A 23,323-nucleotide genomic window follows, 5' to 3' on the forward strand; every position below is an offset into this window, starting at 1 on the left:
TGGGAACCAAGCTGGAAGACTCAGTACAGCCCAGCCCAGTTCGCTCTAAACAGGCAGTGGTGGAAATCTTGCCGGAGCCAGAAGTCAACACGGTCACAGAGAAAGAGGAAGAAAATCAAACCCTTCCAGTCTTGACAGATGAGAATCCACAAATGGTGCAGATCAGCTGGGCATCCACGGGTGATTTAGCTCTGCAGTGATACTACTTTTCATACTAATTTAAAAGCCCCAAATCGTCACCATCAGCTGCTGATTAAGGGAGCAGGGCTCAGCGAAGTGTTTTCCACTGTAACCAAATGGTGTTTGGGGTCAGCTTGGGGGCTAAAATCCCTCCGGCACTTTTCAAAGAAGATCACTGTGTAAGACAGCCTGATTTACAGCCGACCTCAATGCCACAGTCCTTTAATCTAACCTGATCTTGGCCCCATCAACTTCAGTGTGATTGAAGATTGGTTCGTTCTAAGTATTCTGGTTTGAATGAAGGCTGTAAATCAGACGGAGCAGGGAGATGCAGGCACTGGCTAATGTTCCGATTGAGGTAGTGGCATAAACAGTCACGAGGTGGCTCATGCGCCATCCAAACACATCAGTGTTTATGTAAGGGGAGAAACCCAGCTAGATCAGAGTGGTTGCTTCTATCCCCACTTGTGATTAGAGACAGGAGACCATACTAGAGGATGGGGATGTTGGACGTACCGTAGCCCAGTTAGCACAGCCGATGGCCCAGAAGGATGGGATTGCAGTACAGCATCTGGAGGGGCTCACAGGCTTTCCACCCCAAGTCAGAATAATCCCCATCCGGGCAACTAATCAATAAAATTATGCAAGCAATCCAAGGAAGCGTTCCCTCCCCAAACTGCCACATTAAGAGGCTGCCATTTTCCCAGGTGTTGGACTACAACTCCCATCACCCCTGATCACACTGATGGGAGTTATAATCCACAACATGCAGAAGGCACCATGTTGGCTGCTGCTGCTGTGGCGCTACTACCCTGTTCCAATGGCACGAGCAGCTGAGAAGTCATTGGAAGCCCTTCGAGAGATCTAGCCAGAACCCCATTAACACCTGTGCCAAGGGAGCAGGACACTGCCTCTTTGAACGTTACAAAAATATCAACCCTTCGCGTTTTCGAAGGACAAAACCAAAATGACCACCACATTGTAAGTAAATAGTAAAGCCTTTATTTTTGTTTTGTTTTGTTAAGAACAGCATTTTGAAAATAAAATGTCTTTGCCCATGCTTTACAACTTTTTTTGTTTTGTTTTCGTTTTAAATTTCGTATCTTTATGTACAGTCATTATGGTACACATTTGATTGTCTTGAAAACCTTTCCAAAGATGTACAAGATTAAACAGTATGCAACGGTCAGCAGAGTGGGAAAAGGGGACATTATAAAAAATGCACATTAATACATTTAATAAATATATATTATCAAAAAAAATGAGACTTGGCTCTCATCAGTTAATAAAAGCACCTGCTGTGTAATCTGGTAAGGTGGCAAGAGTAGTCCAATCTGTTCTCTTTTAAATAAAAGCTACATGTGCTTCCAGTTGTACTGCCTTTGGTTAGAACAGAAGCCTCAAGCAGAGTTAAGCCAAGAACGATGCCATTGCCTAGCAGTTAAAGCTAGAATTTTAACACACCTTGTTTATCTAGGACTGCATCCTGCAAGACACAGGATCCTTTGACAAGGGCATCTGTGCCCCTTGAAACCTTCTCCATCTTGAAAAGAGATGCTGGAGTGGAAACTACCTCCCAACCTCTGGATCTTCCTTGCACAGGGTATAAAAAGGGCTGGTGTATAGCAGGAGAGCCCTTAATCCGGGTGGTGCACTCAGGTTGGCCACCAGCATTCATCTACAGCTCAGGGCTAACGTGTGCCCTCACCAGAGCCACTCCAAGTCAATGGCTTCAATCCCAAAATTTCATGGGGCTCTGGATGGGGCACATGCCCAAAATTCCATGTATTCACCCACCAGAGCTGCTCAACCGAAGCCAATAGGTGCAGGCTGTTTGCAACTGGCAGACGCAATCCTTTGCACAGTGCAGTGCAAGGTTCACCAACTCTCAATCATTTCTGTGAAATGAGCCAGCCTGGCTCCTCTCACCGGCCAGTGTTCTTAGCCAATGGGCGAAGTCAGAACCCTGCTTGGACACCAGGCAATTGGAATCCCTGCGGTCCTAAAGAGCTGCTGCTTCCCTCTCCTCTTTAATGCACTTTCCTTGCTTCTTCCTTGTTTTCCAGGAAGAAATTCAACAGGACAAGCCTCTTCTCCCATGGAAATACAGCCATGGGAAAAGCTTTGCCCTGATTGTACTAATTCTGTGTGACGCCTTGCCTTCCACGACAACCATGTTGTGTTATGTCACACACACCCCGTTGGCAGTCCATTTGTGAAAGGCACCCCCCAGCAATCTCTCAAAATGCAAAATGTGACCCATGGTCCAAAAAAGGATAGTGACCCCTGGTGTATTTGCTTAATGGATTGCATTTTTCTTCTAGCTTATGGAGGTGCCACCTAGCTCATCTCAAAAACCAGCATGTCAACAACAGTCTAAGGTGCCTTATAGAACACAATTCTGCCATAACTACTCAAACGTAGGTTTCATGGTATTCAATGGGGTTTACTCTCAGGAAAGTGTGCATAGGGTTGCATCCTAAAATATATATACACATATATTCCTCCCACCCCATTTGAGTGGCATTATTGATTGGCAACAATGGAGAACATAGTAGCTTTTACGCTTCCTAGAGTGAGTTGCAGTGAAACCAAATCCCACCCCGCCCCAAGTAGTTGTGCTTACTGTTGTGGAGTTACAGATGCTTTACATTCGTAATCACTTTCCTCAAAAGGCAAAAGTATAAACAACTTCGTTACATTAACAAAAATATAACTTAACATAAAAGTGCCCCTTTTTAAAAAAATCAACAAGTGGTATTTTTTGGGGGGTGGGTGGGTGGGTGGCAGAATCTGACATCACAAGTTACAGACTGACAAAAATATAAATTCATTCCAAAACTAACTTGCTGGGAAAATGAATCAATCCCTTATTTTATTTATTTTATTTTATTAAGGTTTAATCTGCACACCTCCCACCACTATGAAGCAAGGCTCGGGTTGACATGAGTGGTTAAGGGAAGTCCTGTGTTTGCAGGATCCAGCCCTGTCTTTAAGATCCCAAACTGCCATTGACTTAAGGGGAAGCAGGATTGCTAAATCCCTTCTTGTCTAAAAAACAAACAAACAAACATTGAACATCTTAAATTACACTCCTTGAAAGTATTTTTTTTCTTTAAAGTCAGCCCCCCACCCCCATATAATTAAAAAAAGAAACACCACCAACCCAATCGCTTCCAAAAATATATCAACACTCAGCTGGGAAAAAGAAAATTGTTTTGCCATTTATGCCATGTGCATCTTATGTGTGTGTGTGTTTTAATAATAGAAGTTTAAGAAAAGTCCATTTTTTCAAACTGCACTTTTTCCATTTCCCTTAAAATAAAACCCACACATGAAAGCACCAGCTAAGATTTTATATAGTGATAAAATGAGACCCAACCTGTTCAAATCTCAATAAAATGCAACACTAATATTTATACATTTTCTGAATGCATTCACCGTGTGTGGTTCTTTTCTGTTGAGAGCACATAAAGCAACTGTTTGTGCACAACAAAAAAGTTATTGCTATTACCTAGTCCGGGGGATGGGGGGATGGGACTTGGTAAGATAATCATGGCAAGAATGGCAATGTATACTTTCTTTTAGAATATATAAGTGTGTATCACAAAAATCCTGATCTTGTACCCCTTTTGCTACTAAATAGACCAGCCAGGGTCAATGAGGCTACTCATGGACATTAAAGGCCTAGTTCTCATTGAGGTGAAGGTACTATTTCAGACTGCAGGTAGAACATCTTAATTCATGTCTCTATTTTGGGGCTTTATGCCTCGTCCTTCGCTTCCAACGGGAGCAGCTCGAGGTGGCAGACATGATCTTAAACAACAATGACGATACAGAAAAGAGGCGTTCAAATAATACAATCAAATCATGAATACAAGAGCAAGAACAACATCAATTTCCCACTCCCCACAAAACAACAGAGCAGGAAGACTGAGAGAGATCAAAACATAAAAGTCCAATGCTTTTCTAAATAAAAAAAAGTCTCTCCACCTGATAGCAGGAGAGCTTGAGTGAATGGATGAGGTGAAACAAAAGACTCAGTCGTCTGGGTGCTACCACAGAGAAGGCCCTTTCCTTTGGTCCCATCATCCAAACCTTGGACAAATGAGCTCAGGTAAGGTTTAAGGGCCTTCTCTTCCTAAGAAAGGGGTAATGAACATGGGGCCCTAGGGATGATGTTGGACCAAAACAATACCATCATCCCTGATGTTTAGCTACCCTTGCCTTAAGGTGTCTTGGTCCTAAGCCAGAGATTGGGAACTTCTGGCCCACAGGTCAGATTTGACGTGGCAGTGTTCCCAATTTTGCCTGCGAGACTGTTCCTCATGAATCATGGCTGCTTGGCGGACAGCTGACAAGTTACATGACTACACAGGAACAACTGGAAGCTTGAAATGAGCTCCCAATTGCTCCCTTTGTGGAGCAAGCTACGCTCCCATAGCCTATGAGCTGACAGGCGAGGGGAACGAACCTTGCTCCAATAGTACCAAGTAGCTTCTATTGAAATTTCTGCTAAAACAGAGGAGAGGGAAAGCTTCATTTTAGCAGTGGTGTCAATGGAAATTTTTTGATGAGTGGGATAAACCCTCCTGCCAATCATCTGAGGTCTGGTGACTGACAGGTGGGTTGACTCACAGGAGTGGGGACATAAAGATCTGGAACCTGCAGCCATAGAAGTCACCCACCCTGCCCTCACCCTAATTGGATTTTAGATGTAATGGATTGTGCCCAGATTCTAACACAGGAAAATGCTTACTACTTTCCCCCATCCAACCTGGGATTATCTTTCTTCACTGCCAATGGTTCTCCAGAAACTTCAAGCTGGTACAAGAACAAAAGAAAATGACCCCTCAGATTGGCTTCCACAGCTGCTGTGTTTTGAACCACCGACACCTTTTGGTCACTCTCCAAGGACAGCCCCACAGACAGCGTGGAACAGTACTCCAGCCTTGCTATGCCAAACACAGGTGTAACCAGGGCCAGATTCCACCTTTTCCAAGAACGGGTGGTGCTGGCACACCAGGCAGAGCAGAGGAAAATTACTTCTGCTTAACACCACCACCTGAGAATCTAAGAGCAGTGCCAGATCTAGGGTGGAGTTCTCCTAATCACAAATGAATAGAAACCCCTGCATATAGAAACATAGCATGGCAGTGTTTTCCCCAACTTGCTGGCTTTCTGCAGGCAAGGAATGTCCATTGCATAGAAGAGTTTTCAATCAAATGAGCCTCCAGCTCCTTACAAGCATTGGAAGAGTGCTCCAGACGTCACTGAATCCAAACCACCTGATCTATTCCAAACACCTCCAACATCCCTGATTTGTGGCCACCCACCCTCTGCCAGAAAACTGTTGTTAAAAACCGGTTGTTAAGTCTGAAGTGGTACTACCCAAACGACGAGTTGGTGACCTCAATGAGAACTAGGCCAAAATTAACAAGATCAGGCTTATAGTAAAGAAACCAGGGACATTTCCCAAAGTAAAAATTTAAAAAACCTGTCTTCTTTCCTTTGCAGGATACAGCCTTGCAAAGCTACTCTGTTATGTGGTCTTTATTTTGTTATATTATCATTTATATTCACCATTTGAAAATAGATATATATTAATGAGAACAGATGCAAAAGAATTCCATCCTTCCGCATACTTTGCAACTTCATGTAATATGTGTGTGTGTGTGTGTGTGTGTGTGTGTGTGTGTGTTTAGAAAAAAAAACACAAGCAAACCTCAATTGCTTTTTTTTCTGCAGGAAAGCAGGGCACAATGCTGGCTTGACTGGAGGATGTGATGGCTGTTCACATGCCCTATATGCGTTCGATGCTAAACAAATGAAGGGATGCTCTGGCGAACATCATTAAAACCATAAAAATGTGAAAAGGCAGGCAGGCACATGGGACCCTCTGGTGAAACGGGGTGGGGAAACAGCCACACACTTCGTTCCCAACCCCCACATGAAAATAATCCCATTAGAAAACACACAAAGGAATAAAATCCTCTGTAAAAAAAAAAAGCATACAAGGAAATGAACAACCCATTGCAGTCAATGAGACTCCAGTGCTAAACTGGAGTTGGGAGGAGAGTGATGGGGGAATCCAATGTTTTTTAGTGAACCCTGCCCAAGGGGCGCCTCAACTTTCCTAGATTTCCTGTGTGTCTGGTTCCATTTCTTGGACATACTTATGAGCCACCATAGCCTTGGCCTGCCCTCTCTCCCCCAACCCCTTCTGCACAACACGATTTAATAGCAAGTGCTGCCTTCGACATGGCCGTGTGCAAAAGAGGCGGAGCAAACACAGCCCCGCCCCCTTTCTGCAGGAAGGTTGCTGGGGTGCTTCCGGGGGGAAGAGTGGCAGGCCAGCCGCCATGGACCAGCCTGCACTTTCTAAAATAACAAAGTTGGTTCCACACCCTTGTACGGCTGGCCTTAGAAACCCAGTATATACACAGTGGTACTTTCCTTCATTTTGGAGTGAGAAATGACCTCTAAAAAGGACCTGGGGTGGTCAGGAAACACTATTCTAGATGGATATAATTTTATTTTATTTTTTGACCCTATGACCACTCTCTCCTTTCCAAGTTGGCCAGTTAGGTTGTCAGAAAGCCTGCCGGGCGGAGCGCAGTGGCAATCTGAATTAAGGCCTTTTTTGTTCTATCCTCTTCATCTCAAAACTTGGATGGCCGGACAAAGGCCATATTTGCCTTGCATTCTGGTTGCAGCAGAGAGTTGCCTTGCCATTTCTGAACACTGTGTCCCCTTTCTCCCGTTTTTATTTTTGGAAGAGTGCGCCTACGTCTATTTTTAAACTTAGTTTTAGCTTATATTTCACTGCAGAGGTTTTGCTTTTGTGGTTAGCTTATCAATTCAAACGGCGCTCACATTTTTATTTTTATTTTTAAAACAACAACAAGCTATCCGGTCTAGGATCTCCCATGCTTTGTGGATGGGTCCCCTCCTCCCGCACTGCTGGTGTCCTGTGCTAGGATTATTCACTCTTCCCTCAGAAAAAAATAAAACAACGCACACTGCCAGGAAATAAAATCTGTCTCTCTCTCTCATCCTCTACAGCCTATAAGCTTTTTCACCAAAGGTGTCTTCCAGTGTAACTTGGTGGAGCAGTTGGAATCTGGAAATAAGGATAATAAAGCCATAACTAAGCATTCTAGACCATTAAGAAATCACTTAAGACAGGCTACATGATATACACAAAAGCACACAGAGCCATCCCAAATTAACACCATGGTCAGTCAGTATGCTAAGGGCTGTAGCCAATGTTAAGGCCTACTTGAGAGTTGGAATTAATGGGCATGATCACTGCTGGTCCGCGACTTTCAGCCGGCCTGCTCTGAATAGGGCTCACTTGGAGACAACTTGAGGGGTTTTTGTAACATGCTCTGCGAAGACCTAGCTATCAGCGAGCTGGACAACCTCTGGGCTGGATACCCAGGTGCTTCATCCTTTTCTTTATGAACATTATGAAGCAGCATTCTACCACTGAAGGACAAAAACACCAAATTCTAGCTTCTGGGATCTCCAGCCCTTTCCCCCATCCCTTCTGGAGAATATTTCAGGGAATGAATTCGGGACCACCAAATTATGATGTCTCCCAAGAAGAAGGGTTCTAGACTAGTCTTCCCCTCAGACATGATAGCTTTCAGTCATGCAGCCTGGAAATGGTACAGGCCAGACGCCAGCTGATTACTTCAGTGAGCTGGGTCAACGCTTGTATTGGCTGGTACCCACTGGGACTGGTAGGCCAGAAGGGAGGGAAGCCAACAGTAGGTGTCGCTAGAGCTAATAGCAGACTCGTCCTAGTGTGGTCTCCATCCTCCTACAAGGGCAAATCTGAGACAAGAGGAGGAAAGTGATAGCCAGGGGCACCAGCTGGACGGGTTGTATGTAAGAAGGCAGACAGATGGGAGCTGACTGAGGTCAGTGTATTGGACCAGTTTCCATTGCCCAAAGCACAGGCACCTACAAACGAGGAGGGGAAGAAACTCAAGCTTTCTTGTGGGTGATGAATATTGAATGAATAAACTGAACCCCCCCCCACTAGATTTTAGTCTTGTGGTGTGCAAATCTCAGCCTCAATCGTGGCACTTAGCGGATATTTCTAAATCTAACATTGACTCCTAGGGAAAGGCCACAAAAGCAAACTGCCTCTTTCAGACCTAGCGATCAAAAGCCAGGTTGCAGCCAGTATAATCAACTAAATTGTGGCTTGGGGGGAGGGAGGGAGAGGGCAGCTTATTGCAGCTCGGAATGGCATTAGCTCAGAGCAGTATTAGCTACAGAGAGCCACTCTTGAGCTCCCCCTCCAACGGGTTACATCCTCACAGGGGCTCTGTCCAACAGTGTCTCTCCACACCCCCCCCTCCTGTCGAGTGAACAGGGCTGGCAGCAGGCTGAGGACCTTACAAACAGATGATAACATTTGTGCATTTCAAAAAATAAATAAATTAAAAAAAGATTGTGTGTAAATCTGCTTTATGGTATCAGCAAAACCCCCCAATGATAAGAAAAGAAAACAGCCCAATTTGCATGGAGCAGAAGCTGGCTCATGAGTGTCCTTTTAAGCAGCATGTATGTAGGCATGGAAATTTTTTTAAAAGTGGGTGGGGGGTTGGATGAGCGTTTTCCTTTCACCAGCAAGCCGGAGAGAGTGAGCACACAGAAAAGCGGCCTATGGGGTTTCTTGGGCGCACTTAAACACACACAATGCAAATGAGATGTAAGGAGGCTGTTTGGCTCCAGATCTCTCCGTAAGCCACTCTCGCAGTGACCTGGCTGCGGATTAAGAGAGCAGCTCGCGTCCCAAGGCCACGCAGACCCGTTTGAGCGAACTCTCTTGTGCAGGCTTCTGTTTGGAGCAGCGTGTTTCTATCAGGAGCTCAGCACAGGCACGTGTGTATGTGTGTGTGGAAGGAAAGGTGGCAATGTCCTCAGCGAAAGAGGGCCTTTGTAGGGAAAGTGCTGGCTTTTCAAAAAAGAAACAAAACCCAGATGTCTGTTGCAAATTTAAAAAACAAAAAACCAGACACCTGAATTGCTGTTAACGGTGGACATTGAGATATAACTCATTTAAGGGGGGGCGGATGGCATTGTTTGGACCAACCCTGAAACGAACAATCTTAGCAGCAAAAGCTTAAACGGCCCGACAATGTCAGGAAAATTTGGAATTTAAGTCATCTTCTGAAGGACTGCATGCAATAGTTATTATTTTAACCGTTCATGTCCCCAGTCTATCCTGCCTCCCCAAATATGTGTAAGCATCCAATTGAATAAAGTTCTGAGTTGAGACCAGAGTCACATTTTGATACTTACAGTCCCACCATTCAGGACAACTGCCATCTCAGTGGGCTGGTAGACGTTGCTTCTAAAGGGGGCGCCGGGGCGGCTTCCCAGGCTGCCGTTGCGAAATCCTGCAGTCCGCAAAGCTGTGTGTGGTATATTTTGGGGTGGGGAGAAAGAAAAGACAGGTAAAAGAAAGATGTTTGCATTCTGGAAATATATATATAAAAAGAACTGTATCCTGCTTCCCTTACTGGCCCAACAGATGCCTCTGGGATGTCTGCGAGCAGGTTGACATCCTAATGGCCGCTGCGGGTGCTAATGGTAGGTGCAACCAAGTGTTGCAGCGTAAAGTGCTCCCCATCGAGGATTCCAGCCAACTCCATTCTATCTCAATCCTTGCCAGGTTTTCCACATATGTCACTTTCCAGCAACCAGTCAATGTTCTGTGATCACTGACCATGCACAGTCTTCATTGGGCCATTTCTGGGCTCCACTACACTCTTGCCTTATTTTCCCCAACTCTAAAGATTTTATGTACCTCTGCAAACCTTTGGGATCTCTGCTCCCTCCCAGAAACCTGCTGATATCTTCCCTCTTTACTGCTGTTTTGATTACCTAAGGATCACCTGCACTCACATCCTAAACCTCGGAAATGAAAGGAATAATACCACCTTTGAGTATTGAAACAGAGCATATCCTATCCATGCCATATATTTAAAGCACATCCAAAGCACATATAAAGCACAAGATGTCCCCCAAATAATCATGGGATCTGTAGTTCGCTTGGGGTCTGTGAGGGGTAAACTACAGTTCCCAGGATGCTTTGGGGAAAGATGTGTGCTTTAAAGATGCACTGAATGCACTTCAAATGTATAATAATAATAATAGTAATAATAATAATTTTATTTATAATGTGGATCTGCCCAAATATTTCATCACATGGAAGTACAAAGACTAACAGGAAAACCTTATTCCTAAACTTCATAGATGGCAACTAGAGATGGGAAAATCTAGTGATTTCAGTTTCTCTCAGTTTCTCATTTTTCCAATCTTAAATTTAGTTCTTCACATTTCTACATCAGCTTGCTGTCCAGCCATCCCCCCAAAACAATTGATTACTTTTCATTTCATGAGGTTTTTCATATCGATTTATCTCTCTTATAAAGTACCAGTTCAGAAAGCTACAAAGCTGATAAAGTTACACCACAATGAAATAAAAAGCTGATGAATTAAACTCTACAGAAAAGAGTCAAAGCAATTCAAAACATTGTGAAAGTATTTGCAGTTTCTTTTTTTAAAAAAGAAAAAAATCCTAATAAAAATTCATTAACATTTTATTATGCATTTCTCCCAATCTACACCATTTTTTAATATCTGCTCAAGAGAAGTTCTTCCTAATGTTTCACTGAAATCTACCCACCTAAATCTACTTAAGCCCATTAGATAGACTCTTGTCTTCTGACTAATAGTGATGGCTGGCGCCCATTGGGGCTGGTAGGGTGGACTGTTGGAAGACCAACAGTAGGGGGAGCCAGAACCAATGGCAGGCAGGGCTAGAGCCTACTTTTGTCCCATCCTCCTCCCTGCTGAACTCTACAAGGGCAACACAGAGGAGGTAGGCAGTTGGAGGATGGCTGGAGAGAGGTTGAGGCTGCTGGGGCAGAGCTCCATTCACTCTAATGGAGTAGCCTCCACTGCTTCTGGGACAGCAGAGAGCAAATATTTTCCCACTTTGCTGACAGAAGTGCATGACAATCCTCCTTGTTGACTCAGAAGGAAGCCCCACTGTGCTGTCATGCCTAGACGAATGTATATAGTATTGCAGATGTTTTACAAAAGGAGGAGCTCTCAATTTTGGTCACAGCAAAAAAGATGGGTGGTCAGGCAATATTTGGTTTCCCATATCCCATTCCATTGGGAAGCTTCCAATATATTCTATATACGTAATTATTATATCGCCTTTGTGAAATAACATCTAGCAAGCTTGCTGCAATCTGCAAATTTCAATGCAGATGGTGAAAATATTGACTGACATGAAAGAATCACAAATCTTCAGACTTAGGCAGATGTTGGGGAGAGGCTTTCCTTTCCATGTTAATCTGAGGCAAAAACAACAAAGGGGGCAGAGGACAGAGACACTTTCCAGGCAGCGGTAGTGCACATTTAAATCTAACCACTGATGGGTTCAGTGCAGGTGAACAGCGATTAATCTTCCATGGAATTCTGCCAGTGGGTGCCCATTTGTAATCTGATTGGCTACTTGATGGTAGTGACGTGTAATGTGGTTGGTCCCAGCAGTGTGACCAATTTTAAGTTGTTCCTTATTAGCTAGAATTTTGTGTTACTTCTGTATCAAAGGACAAAGTTAACTGGACAGCCAAAAGACATTAAAATAATGGACAGCCAAGGACTGCATACTTCACTGCTAGGCACATCAGAAGGCGTTGCACAGCAAGCCCATGGTTCACCTCTTCTGCATCTGGGCAAAAACTACACCCCAGAAGAAATCCCAGCAGCCTCTTACACTAGAAATATAAATCCTCTCTTGCTGGACCATTGGCTATTGAATAAAGAGGATTGCTTTTATTTGAGACACCACAGACACCCTGAACTTCTGGTTTTTATTTTGGTCATCCCCCTATTTCATTTCTGCACATGGCAACAACCTCTCCTCCTTCACTGCCCTCTTAAACCTGTTGTGGATAGTCTGGTGCCTACTGAACACATTTCTGCCTAGGAAAGCTTTCCCTGACGTGTAACATGGTCATTTATGGAAGATCAATTTAATATTTGATTAAACGTTGCTTTTGCTGTTTTTAGAGTTTGTTCAGATAGCTTTATTGTATTAAGAGAATGTGGTATCAGTGTGTGGAAACAGTCCAGATCCAATGATCCCCAGGCATGCGCCTTCAGATGGTGGAGACGCCATCCTGGCACTCAGGCAACTTCACTTGGTCGCCAGTGGCCGATAGCCAGGTGCAAAATGCGCCTGGCGCCTGACTAATTTTGAACACTGGTCCCTGATGTCCAGATAGAGAGGCCTGGAAGGCCATGTCTGACCCCAGGACCTGAGGTTCCACATCCCAGAGCATCACTGACTAGCACTGGTTCTCCAGGGTTTCAGACACAGTTCTTCTCAAACTGGAGAAGCCGGGGATCAAACCTGGGACCTTCCAAATGCAAAGCAAATGCTCTACCACTCAGCTATGGGCCTTCATGATACTGAGTCAGACCACTGGTCCACCTAAGTCTGTATGGGTCTCTAGGTCCATCTCTGACCCCTACGTGGAGCTGCCAGGTTGAGACTCCACCTGGCACCTTCTGCATACAATGCTGATGTTCTACCACTGAGCCGCAGTCCTTCCCAAGGTGCTATATCTCTACAATCCAATATGTTAAGGAGGAGTGCTAAGTTCTCATTTGTTTCTACGTAGTAAGAATTCAAAGACGATGGGGAAAAAGTAAAGCCAAGGCTTTAGAAGTCAACTTCCAAATGAACCAGAATTCAGCCATGTGACAAAATCAGCAGTCTCTCGTGGGATCTGGGGTGCGGGAAAACCAGCCCCAAAAAGCCAGTATCTTCAAAAGCTTTCAAAACTCGCCTGTCATCTCACTACAAACATTTTGACATGGAGCACTCCAAATTCAGAGTTGTGCTGAGGAAACAAAGATTTAAATTGGCGGTGGCTGCTTACTCGCATACTAAACAGCTGAAGAATGCCCTTGCCTCAAATCACCGAGCTGCTGACAGACCGTGTAGACAGTACTGAACTAGATGGTTCCCAGGATAGGTTACCACATTAAAACACATTAAACACAGCTGAAAACAACTTCTAAGGCTGTTTTTTATGTCACCAATCATTCAAAGGAAAAGAAAAGACACACTTTGTTTTTGGATAGTTGATGTGGGCTTCCAGGGGTTGATGTAGTACAACTCCCATCATCCCTAAGTACTGGCCATGCCATGTGGGACTAAGAGGAGGTGAAGGCAATTCTCATAGCGAGAAACAGGTTAGGCATCACAGGCATCGCCACCAAAACAATCACAAAAATAACAAGGCTCTAGTAACCTAATTCTAAGGGAAACCAAACCCAGGATAAGCACTGTAACCCTGAAATTTCTCACTGCTCGGAAGTGGGGTGAGCAACAGGGATGGTTGGAGAGAATGCCCTAGGAACTCCAAGTTACAGAGAACCAGGCAGAGGGCCTTCTCGGTAGTGGCACCCGCCCTGTGGAACCCACCAGATGTCAAAGAGAAGAACTACCACCAGACTTTTAGAAGACATCTGAAGGCAGCCCTCTTTAGGAAAGCTTTTAATGTTTAACAGGCTATAGTATTTTAATACAGTGGTACCTCAGGTTAAGAACTTAATTTGTTCTGGAGGTCCGTTCTTAACCTGAAACTGTTCTTAACCTGAGGTACCACTTTAGCTAATGGGGCATCCCGCTGCTGCTGCGCCGCCGCCACACAATTTCTGTTCTCATCCTGAAGCAAAGTTCTTAATCTGAGGTACTATTTCTGGGTTAGCGGACTCTGTAACCTGAAGCGTCTGTAACCCAAGGTACCACTGTACTTTGTTGGAAGCCGCCCAGAGTGGCTGGGGAAACCCAGCCAGATGGGCAGGGTATAAATAATAAATTATTATTATTATTATTATTATTATTATTATTATTATTATTATTATTATTACTATTACTACTACTACTACTACTACTACTAGGAAGCTGCCAAGCTGTCTCTGTTTGGACAAAACTGTTGCTCCTGCTACATCCTTCATGTCCGAGCAGATGGGATGGAGGGTATGCCTGGATTACTGCATGTGTGTCTCTCTCCTGAGCCTGACAGGATAATCTTTTCACAGCGGGAACAGGCTCCTGGTTGATTAGCCTCGTCCCTTTAAGCTGAATTACATGGCTGTCATCCTTGGCAATCTGGGGCGGTCGCTGCAGGCCTGAGTGGCGCTCAGCTCTCAAAAAGATTGCTCTGTTGCAGACTCCGTCCCCAACCCAAGTGTCGGAAAGGTGATACGAGAAGCGAGACACAGCTCAGTGGTACAGCACAATGCTCTGCAAGCAAATGGCCCCGTGTTTTATGACTATTACATCAGCATCCAAACTGAGTGCTGGGGGCTGCACAAGATGTACCGATCATTTCTACCCCTTAGGCACATGCCTGCCAACATTTCACAACTGTAAAGAAGGAGTATCTTACAGTATTCCTTATAAGTAAGAATCACATCCCAGAATCATCTGGTTGGCTCCTGCAGATGCTTTGTTTAGAACAAAATGGCTGCTGGCCACTCTAATGTTTATGGGAGAAAATTTGTAGCATGTTGTCCACACCAACAGATACACACCACTGTTGTTGTTTTTTGAGGATGATGGTGCTTTTTTCCTTATACACACCAATGACAGGATGTGTTCAGATTGGAAACAGTGTTTGAAATTAGCCAGGTGCCTGGCAAATTTTGCACCTGGCTATCGGCCACTTGTGACCAAGTGAAGATGCCCGGGTGCCAGGATGGTGTCTGACATCTCCATTATCTGGTGGCGCATGCCTGGGGGGTCCTTGGATCTGTCCTCACACACTAATACCACATCCTGTAGAAACAGGCCGATATACATGTGGACTGTCCCTGGATAAAGTGACTTTTCTTCTTTAAGTTCCTCATGTTCTTAACCTAGCTCAAGGGTGTCATCTGAACTAGACAGATGTTTAACTGATAATTATAATCAGTTAATTTAACTGATTATAATCAATCACAGTCAGTCCATCATTTGAAAAAAAGAAAAAAAAAGACTCTAGAGCCATCTTGCTCAGAAACGGCAATTGGACATTTCATTTGGGTGACTGCAACCCTGGTTTACGGAGCCATTTGCCGCCTAGCTTATTTATCAAGAGTTTCCAACACTGAGAAACGTTTTGTGGCTGCAGCCACGTCACGCCCATTCTCTTGTTCATTCAGCCGGCAAATGTTGGGAGTTTCAAGTGGGCAATACAGGGTATCGATAGCGCATTCGCAGGATTCCTGAGGTCAGGCTGCAGGAACTTCTTGAGTTCACTGTTTGGGTCTTAGCTATGGATAACCCCTTGTCAAAAAAGCACGAGGGGGAATGTAAGAACATAAGAAGGGCCTGCTAGCCCAGGCCAATTACTCATCTGGTCCAGCATCCTGTTACCCTGTTGCCCAGATGCATCTGGGAAACCCGCAAGCAGGACCGGAGGATGAGAGGAGTCGCCCTTCCTGCGGTTCACAGCGACTGGTATTCAATAGCATTATTGCCTTCAACCGTGGAGTATAGTCATCATGCATAGTAGCCATTGATAGGCTTATCCTCCATGAATTGGTCCAATCCTCTTAGAAACGGCACGAAACAGAAGCTGCTTAAAGCACACCCCAAATGCCGGACAAAATGTGGGAAATTGCACAAGGCACCTTCCTCACAATGGACATATTGCAGAACATATTCCAGGTCTTTCACAAAGGTTGCATTTTTCTGTGATAGAAGAAAAACTGGTTTGATGACTGCAGTACAGTGGTGCCCCGCAAGACGAAATTAATTCGTTCTGCAATTTTTGTCGTCTAGCGAATTTTTCGTCTTGCGAAGCACGAAATCCCATAGGAATGCATTGAAAATCAATTAATGCGTTCCTATGGTCAAAAAAAGTCCAAACAAAGCCAAATTTGGTACAACAACAGTTTATTAACTGCTCATTAAAGTCACACATACTGTAAAGAGCAGTTCAAAAATTTAAGGGAAAATAAATTAACTTTCTAAACAAAACATGTCTTTGTTTTTAGTCAAAGAAAAAAAGTCGCGAGACGTTTTCGTCTTGCGAAGCAAGCCCATAGGGGAAATTCGTCTTGCGAGGCAAATCGCGAACGGAAAAAACTTTCGTCTAGCGAGTTTTTTGTATTGCGAGGCATTCGTCTTGCGGGGCACCACTGTATTCCGGAATAGTGATAAATTGATGTAATGTGGGGGGGGGGGATCCCAAACAGTTATAGTGCTGCTAACAGTACATCTGGAAGTGCCCCAGGATGCTGGACTCTTGGCCTGACCCAGCAAGGCCCTGCTGATGTTCTTATTACAGCCTGAACAATGCCCATTGCACATCCTTCAAAACTTCTCTGCCTGCTGTATGTACAGCAGGGATCCATTTATTCTGTAACAACCTGACCTGCACTATCTTCTCCAATGCAAGGATGTGCTCCTAACCAATCACAAATGTTTCCTTTTCTTTCCCTACCTTGTTAGAATATTGAACCCCACACCAGAGCTGGTTGCTCTTGCCACCTTACAGCTCAGAAACAGCATTCGGAAGCATTTAGCCTCTCAAAAGTCAGTAGCACAGAGCATAAGGCAAGCTATCCTAGCTGTAGTGCATACGGTAACTTGATCACAGAATCTGAGGAGGGGGAAAGTGTTATACTATAAGGAAGCATAAAAACCCACAAAATATGCTATGATGTGACTGCATTTGGAATATGTTGCACAATTCTGGTCACCTGACCTCAAAAGCTATGTTCGAAATTAGCCAGGCGCCAGGCGCATTTTGCACCTGGCTTTCAACCACTTGTGACAAAGCGAAGATGCCTGGGTGCCAGGATGGCACCTGACATCTCCACCAGCTGGGATCTGGACTGTTTTCACACAACTTCTACCCCATCCTGTAGAATTCCATCAGTTATATTTCATCTGCACAATCGGAATGAGTTTCTGGAACCAAATTGCTTTTTCTGTGCAGCCTGAGCAGGAGCAGTCACCATTAAGGAGGTCGGAATAGGCCAATATATATGTGGGCTGTCCCTGGATCAAGTGACTTTTCTTCTCCGAGTTCTCAAAGTTCTTAACCTAGCTCAAGGGTGTCATCTGAACTAGCCAGATGTTTAATCAGTCACAGTCAGTCCATCATTTGAAAAATAAAGACTTTAGAGCCACCTTGCCCCCAAATGGCAACTAGATAATCCATTTTGCCAACGGCAACCTTGGTTTACAGAGCCATTTGCCGTCTAGCTTATATATCAGAGTTTCCAACATTGCTTGTCATTCTAACACACCAGGACCAGCCACGCCAGCGGCAACCGGCAGAGTTGTCTCACCCAACTAGATGCCGTCTCATGTGAACTATAAATATTATGCACCCACTGCCCATTTAACTACAAAAATGTAAGTTCTAGTGGATCTGCAACATCCCTTAGATCTCCTCCAAAGGCAACTATGGAGACATTTGGAGCATGTGGTCAAATAGGCCGTCTCACCACCTCAAAACTTGCCACCACAATTTCCTTTCTACAGAACGCGTTCCCGCCTGCCAAATACATCTTTATTATAATGCCCTAAATATGGGGTGGGTAACCTGTAGCCATCCAAATGTTGCTGGACTCCAACTCTCCCTCAGTCCTAGACAGCACAGCCGATGGGCAGGGATGATGGGAACTGTAGTCCCTACAACAATTTCGAAGGCTGCGGGAGACCCATCCCTGCCCTGCAAAGAACACATTGTGATTTAAGAGTCTTACCTGCATTATGCTCATCCATTGAAAAGGCTTTGTTTTCCATGTAGCTCCGCGGAAGCTGCAGGTCGTCCTCAAAAGCAGTCTCCCGCATCCGCGGTTGCGAAGTATCAAAATAATTAGGTGTGTTTTCCTGCTGGGATGGGAGGATGGAGCAGTGAACCTCCGGGATAGCGTGGAAGATCACGAAGACCCAACCACTAGACACCAGTGCTATTGCCAGAGTGGGGTCACTCCATTGGTCTCTTCTCCTCAGTTCATTATTACCATAGAGGTACATAGTCAGCCAAGCAACCCAAAGGAGGATTGAGAAAAAGCTGGTTAGAATGAGGCACACGCCGTTCTTCTTCCATTTCTTAAACTTCCCGCACACTGTGAAGAAAGAAAAGCCCAGGGCCAGTACCATCAGAAACATAACGTAGATGGAAGCCATCGCGAAATCCATCGGCTCGTAACGGCAGGCCTGTTTCCCATCCCGCACGACTGTCAGTATCATCCACTCTGCTGCGATAATGACTTGGACCAGCGCAAAGCAGACGGCGACACCGGCCAGCTGCCACCCGGACGGGCTCTTGCCGTGCCGGACGAGTTTCCGTAGCCTCCAGGCTTGGACAAGCAAACACGAGAAGCAGAGCGCAAAGAGGACCCCCCAGGCAAAACGGCGGACCGAGCAGATGGTCTCATCCTCCTGGATGATGAAGGCGAAGGCCAACCCGAAGAGGCCCAGGGTCCCAAAGAGGAAGAGGAAGTGGACCCCTAAGGGGCTCTTCTTCTCTTTTTCCTTGATGAACGGCAACCTTGCCAGCAAGATCAGCATGAGGAGCAGCGTCGTCAAGACTCCAGCTCCGGCCACCGCCTCCACGACGATCCCCCAGATGGCATCCAGGTCACACAGGTAGACATACTGAGGGAAAAGGTCCAGGCCGCACCCTCTGGAGGTACTGGAATTCTCCGACGATCCATAGCCCACCACAAAGAGGAGGAGGAGGAGGGCCACAGTTGGGAAGGGGGTCATTTTTCCTGCCTGAAACCAAAGAAGGCAAGGAGATACAAAGAAGAATGTTACGTTATGTTCTATTTCCAGGTGGGGCTAACATGATAGAATGCTTCCCTCATACCAAATAATACAGTGGTACCTCGGGTTACATACGCTTCAGGTTACAGGCTCCGCTAACCCAGAAATAGTACCTCGGGTTAAGAACTTTGCTTCAGGATGAGAACAGAAATCGCGTGGCGGCGGCATGGCAGCAGTGGGAGGCCCCATTAGCTTAAGTGGTGCTTCAGGTTAAGAACATTTTCAGGTTAAGTACGGACCTCCGGAATGAATTAAGTACTTAACCTGAGGTACCACGGTAATTCCTGAGCAGGCTAGAACGTTGGCCTGCTTTGCTTGTTATTGTATAGATCACAGTATTGGCACTGGGTTTGAAACCATTTTTTATAGATATCCAGTTGTTTTATGAATGATTTTTCTGACTGTTGAAATCGCCTTGAGAGGCTTCGCAGCAAGCAGTTCACAAATGAAACTATAATCAATAAATAACTAATAATGTATTGTTATTAATACTTGTATAATAATAATAATAATAATGGGTTGTTATTAACTGTTCTGTGGGCCTTCTGGCAGTTCCCTCAGGGTGAGAAGCAAAGTTACAGGCAGAGGGCCTTCTCAGTATTGGTGCCTGTCCCGTGGAACACCTTCCTGTCAGATGTCAAGGAAATAAACAACTATCTGACTTTTAGAAGACATCTGAAGAAAGTCCTGTATAGGGAGGTTTTTAATCTTTGATGTTTTGCTCCATGTTTATATTATGTTGGAAGTTGCCCAGAGTGGCTGGGGCTACCCAGTCAGATGGGCACCGTATAAGTAGTAAAATTACTGCTACTACTAAGCAATGATAATGATTATTTTTGCTATTATTGAACCAAGCAGCATTCAGAAAAGTGAGCACCCAATATGTGGTCAAAAGAACTAAAGCGTCCAGACCGAGGCACACAGCTGGGCCACCTGCTCTTTGAGATAAACTACAATTCCCAGAATTCTTTGAGGGAAAGAATGTGCTTTGAAGGTATAGTGTGGGTGTAGCCCAGGGATGGGGAACCATTTTTTGCCAGTGAGCTTCACTGTCTTCTGGGCAACCATCTTGGGTGGATGGGGTACTTGCCAGTGATGGGTGGTGCCAGAGACAGAACTGGGCAGTGTAACGCATGTAAATGTTAGTTTGTACAGTTGTCTAGGCTAGTTCTGCACACATCTCTCTCTAGCCGCCACCCAGGCAAACAGATGAGCATTATAAGAGTTCAATTCCAGCCATGCAAAAACACCCAAGGAGGGTGTGAAGCAAGGCTAGTCAGGTGTGTGAAATGGGGGGAAATCTCAAGGGCCCGGGGGCGGGGTTTCAGGCGCTGCATTTGGTCCCTGGGACCTAAGGTCTGTCTCCCCCCCCCCAAGACAGGCCTTTGGTCTGACCCAGCAGGGTTCTCCTCACTCTCTTTAATGTTCTCAGCCTAAGCTCTACCCAGCAAGCCATACCAATGACCCAAGCAGGTATATTTAACTTTTAAATAAAGGAGAAAATTTGTACAGTACTCAGCGCATCAAACAATGCATTGATTCATGGAAAGCCGTGTGGAGAAGCAATTCCAATCGGCACAGATGTTTGAAAGAGATGTGATAAACAGCCTTTTAGAGCAAACGTCAGATGATCAGAACTTGCAATTTTCCCCCCACTGCCTTTGGCTCCGGGTGTGCAATTATTCTGCGCTAGTTGTTTTGCTTCAGTGTTGCCCAAACAAGTAATGAGCGAGGGTTTCAAGGCAGCTCACTCTTTCCAAGAGCTTTCTCCTTCATTTTTCTGGATATTTTATTCATGTCATGTACCCCCCATGTGATCGAGCTATTCTAGGACAAGTCTGTTTCCCGAGAGATCACGCAGCATGGATAACCACTCAGAGTCAGCCTCAAGTTGTATTTCATTTCCTCTTTCCACTGAGATAGGGCTGGGCAGGGTAGAAAATCCCCTTTAAGCCATAAAGGAGACAACTGGCAGAGCGAGCTGGTGTGAAACTGCCTCCCCCATTGAAAAGGTTGGGTAGTAGCAGCTGACAGGAAACACCTTCTCTGCCCAAGACACTGTACAGCTTTGCCCCATGAAAATAGACTAGACTGGGCTGGTTCAGAGGCTATTTCAGCTGAGGGTTGCATCTTATTGCGTGCAACTTTTTGAGGTTTGCACACCCAAAGGCAGGAGGAGGCAGAGTAACAGAAGTGATTTTGTGCAACTGGCTCCATCTGAGCCAAGCAGAAGCCAGAGATTTGTGCATTTGCTTTTCTCCATTTCCCATGCCAGGCAATCAAATGTGGCTACCTTCGAAGCTGACTCGGAAACTACAACTAATCCAGAATGCAACATCTAGACTGGTGACTGGGAGCGACCGCCGGGACCATATAACACCGGTCCTAAAAGATCTACATTGGTTCTCAGTACATTTCCAAGCACAATTCAAAGTGTTGGTGCTGATCTTTAAAGCCCTAAATGGCCTCGGCCCAGTATACCTGAAGGAGCATCTCCACCCCTATCATTCAGCCCAGACACTGAGGTCCAGCGCCAAGGGCCTTCTGGATGTTCCCTCACTGCAAGAAGTGAGGTTATAGGGAACCAAGTACATGGCCTTAGCAGTAGTGGCACCCATGTAACGCCCTCCCATCAGATGTCAAGTAGATGAGAAACGACACAACTTTTAGAAGACATATGAAAGCAGCCCTGTATCAGGAAGTTTTTAATGTCTGATGTTTTATGATGGCATGGAGGACTGCATTAGGCACCCAGCCAGGATGCTGGACTAAATGGGCCAATAGAATGTGGCCCCTGGAAAATTTTAAGCTGGTCCTCCAGCTGAAATAAGTTCCCAAGCCCTGGGTGACACAGAAGTGTTTCAGGTGCCAGATCAGGTTGCTCAAATCTTCCAGACTGACTGGGGCAAATTCAGTTCTTTTCTATAGTTCCTCGTAGCACCATCAATATTCTACCCACCAAGGGACTCAAAGGCCTGGAATCACCTCTGCAGAGCTACTGCAAAAACCTAACTCTGCCCCTTGAAGCAGATTTCTCTTCCCTGCTGCAGCTCCAGAAGCAAAAGCAGACCCTGCCACGTGCCACAGAGTTGCTGCCGAGTCGGATTTCTGCCCAATCTTTCCCCGCCAGATCCAAGGAATAAGCTGCATTGACTGATAACGGAACAAATGACAGCTGAGCGGCGATCAGGCGGACGAAGATACGTGGCTGCAGAGCAATAATTAATAATGGCAATGTGCTTTGCATGCAGAACTGCCACGATGGTTTCCTCTTAGTCTGCACAATGCTGCACAAGAGAGAGAAAGCTCTACACTTCGGCTGCTAAGAGGAATTATGACCCTGTTCGGGGACATGGAGAGGTGGAGTAAAAAATTTATTTTTAGAAGACAGAAGGGCTCGATCTGAATCCTAGTTGGATAGATGGTACTGTGGCCAAGGATAGGTAAGTCACTCAACCACTGAAGGCTACTGTAGGCTTTCTCCTTATTTTCAGCTATTGCATATTCAAATCTATCTCTGCAATCATAAGGGCTAGCAAGTCACCTCCAATCTACACAGCAAATGGGGGGGGGGAGGAGCTTAACAAAGACCAAGGGTTGGTCTGCATCTAATTTCACCTCTGCCCTGCAGCTTTGGTACCTTCTAGCAGCCTATCTGTCAGTTTAACAATCTGCCCCGATTGCCCTGGACTCTCAAAAAAATGGAGGAGCACACTGGCAAGCACCTGGTAGGCTGCGGTCCAATTGGGGGTTCATAACTGTTGGAAGTATGGGAAATATATTGCAGGGGTGTGCAGAGAGAAATAGTCTGGTAAGGCCGCTTGTCAGAAGGACCAATACAACTTAAAATTTTATTATGCATGGAGAACAAAGCCATTCTAAGTTTGACAACATGACCAAGAGGCAGCCAAGAATTTAAGACTAGCACATGCTGCTACTGGCTGAACGTGGAGAAGAAGCAGGAGGAAGGCAAAGCCTGAAAGGAAGTGATCTACTTTATCAACAAGCAGTTACTAAGAGAGAGGAGGAAGAACAGGTTGCCCTTCTGCCTTACCACCCTCCTACCCCACTGGTTCAGGTAACTTATTGCAAGGGTTGTTGCTTGACTTCCAACAATAACAAGACACCATGCTTGGTCCCCATCAGGGATGGAGAAACTTGCAGGCCTCCAGATGTCGCTGGACTACAACTCATCCTGCCTCTGGCCATGCTGGCTGAGGCTGATGGGAACTGGGAGTCCAACAGCACCCAGAAGGC

General features: G+C 45.3%; 2 protein-coding genes and 1 long non-coding RNA gene across 5 annotated transcripts in view; 1 reads left to right on the forward strand and 2 right to left on the reverse strand.

The window, feature by feature from the left end:
• IQCK (IQ motif containing K) overlaps nucleotides 1-3,367 on the forward strand; it is a 34,929-nt gene extending 31,562 nt beyond the window's left edge. For all 3 annotated transcript variants that reach the window (XM_082200151.1, XM_082200153.1, XM_082200152.1), the window contains one exon: nucleotides 1-3,367. In XM_082200151.1, the coding sequence (XP_082056277.1) occupies nucleotides 1-200 (200 nt within the window). In that variant the 3' untranslated portion in view covers nucleotides 201-3,367.
• LOC309519330 overlaps nucleotides 1-20,304 on the reverse strand; it is a 67,213-nt gene extending 46,909 nt beyond the window's left edge. Inside the window, exon 1 of the long non-coding RNA XR_014213805.1 lies at nucleotides 19,128-20,304. This is a non-coding gene — a long non-coding RNA (uncharacterized lncRNA). The remainder of the gene's footprint in view (nucleotides 1-19,127) is intronic.
• Nucleotides 2,951-23,323, reverse strand: part of GPRC5B (G protein-coupled receptor class C group 5 member B) — a 26,955-nt gene continuing 6,582 nt past the window's right edge. Inside the window, exons 2-4 of the mRNA XM_082200144.1 lie at nucleotides 17,998-19,015; nucleotides 9,502-9,614; nucleotides 2,951-7,303 (exon numbers count right to left, since the gene is read on the reverse strand). Coding sequence (XP_082056270.1) covers nucleotides 7,259-7,303; nucleotides 9,502-9,614; nucleotides 17,998-19,006 — 1,167 coding nt within the window. The 5' untranslated portion in view covers nucleotides 19,007-19,015 and the 3' untranslated portion in view covers nucleotides 2,951-7,258. The remainder of the gene's footprint in view (nucleotides 7,304-9,501; nucleotides 9,615-17,997; nucleotides 19,016-23,323) is intronic.

Source organism: Podarcis vaucheri, assembly GCF_965113315.1.
Source record: "Podarcis vaucheri genome assembly, chromosome: 14".
Taxonomy (NCBI): Eukaryota; Metazoa; Chordata; class Lepidosauria; order Squamata; family Lacertidae; genus Podarcis; species Podarcis vaucheri.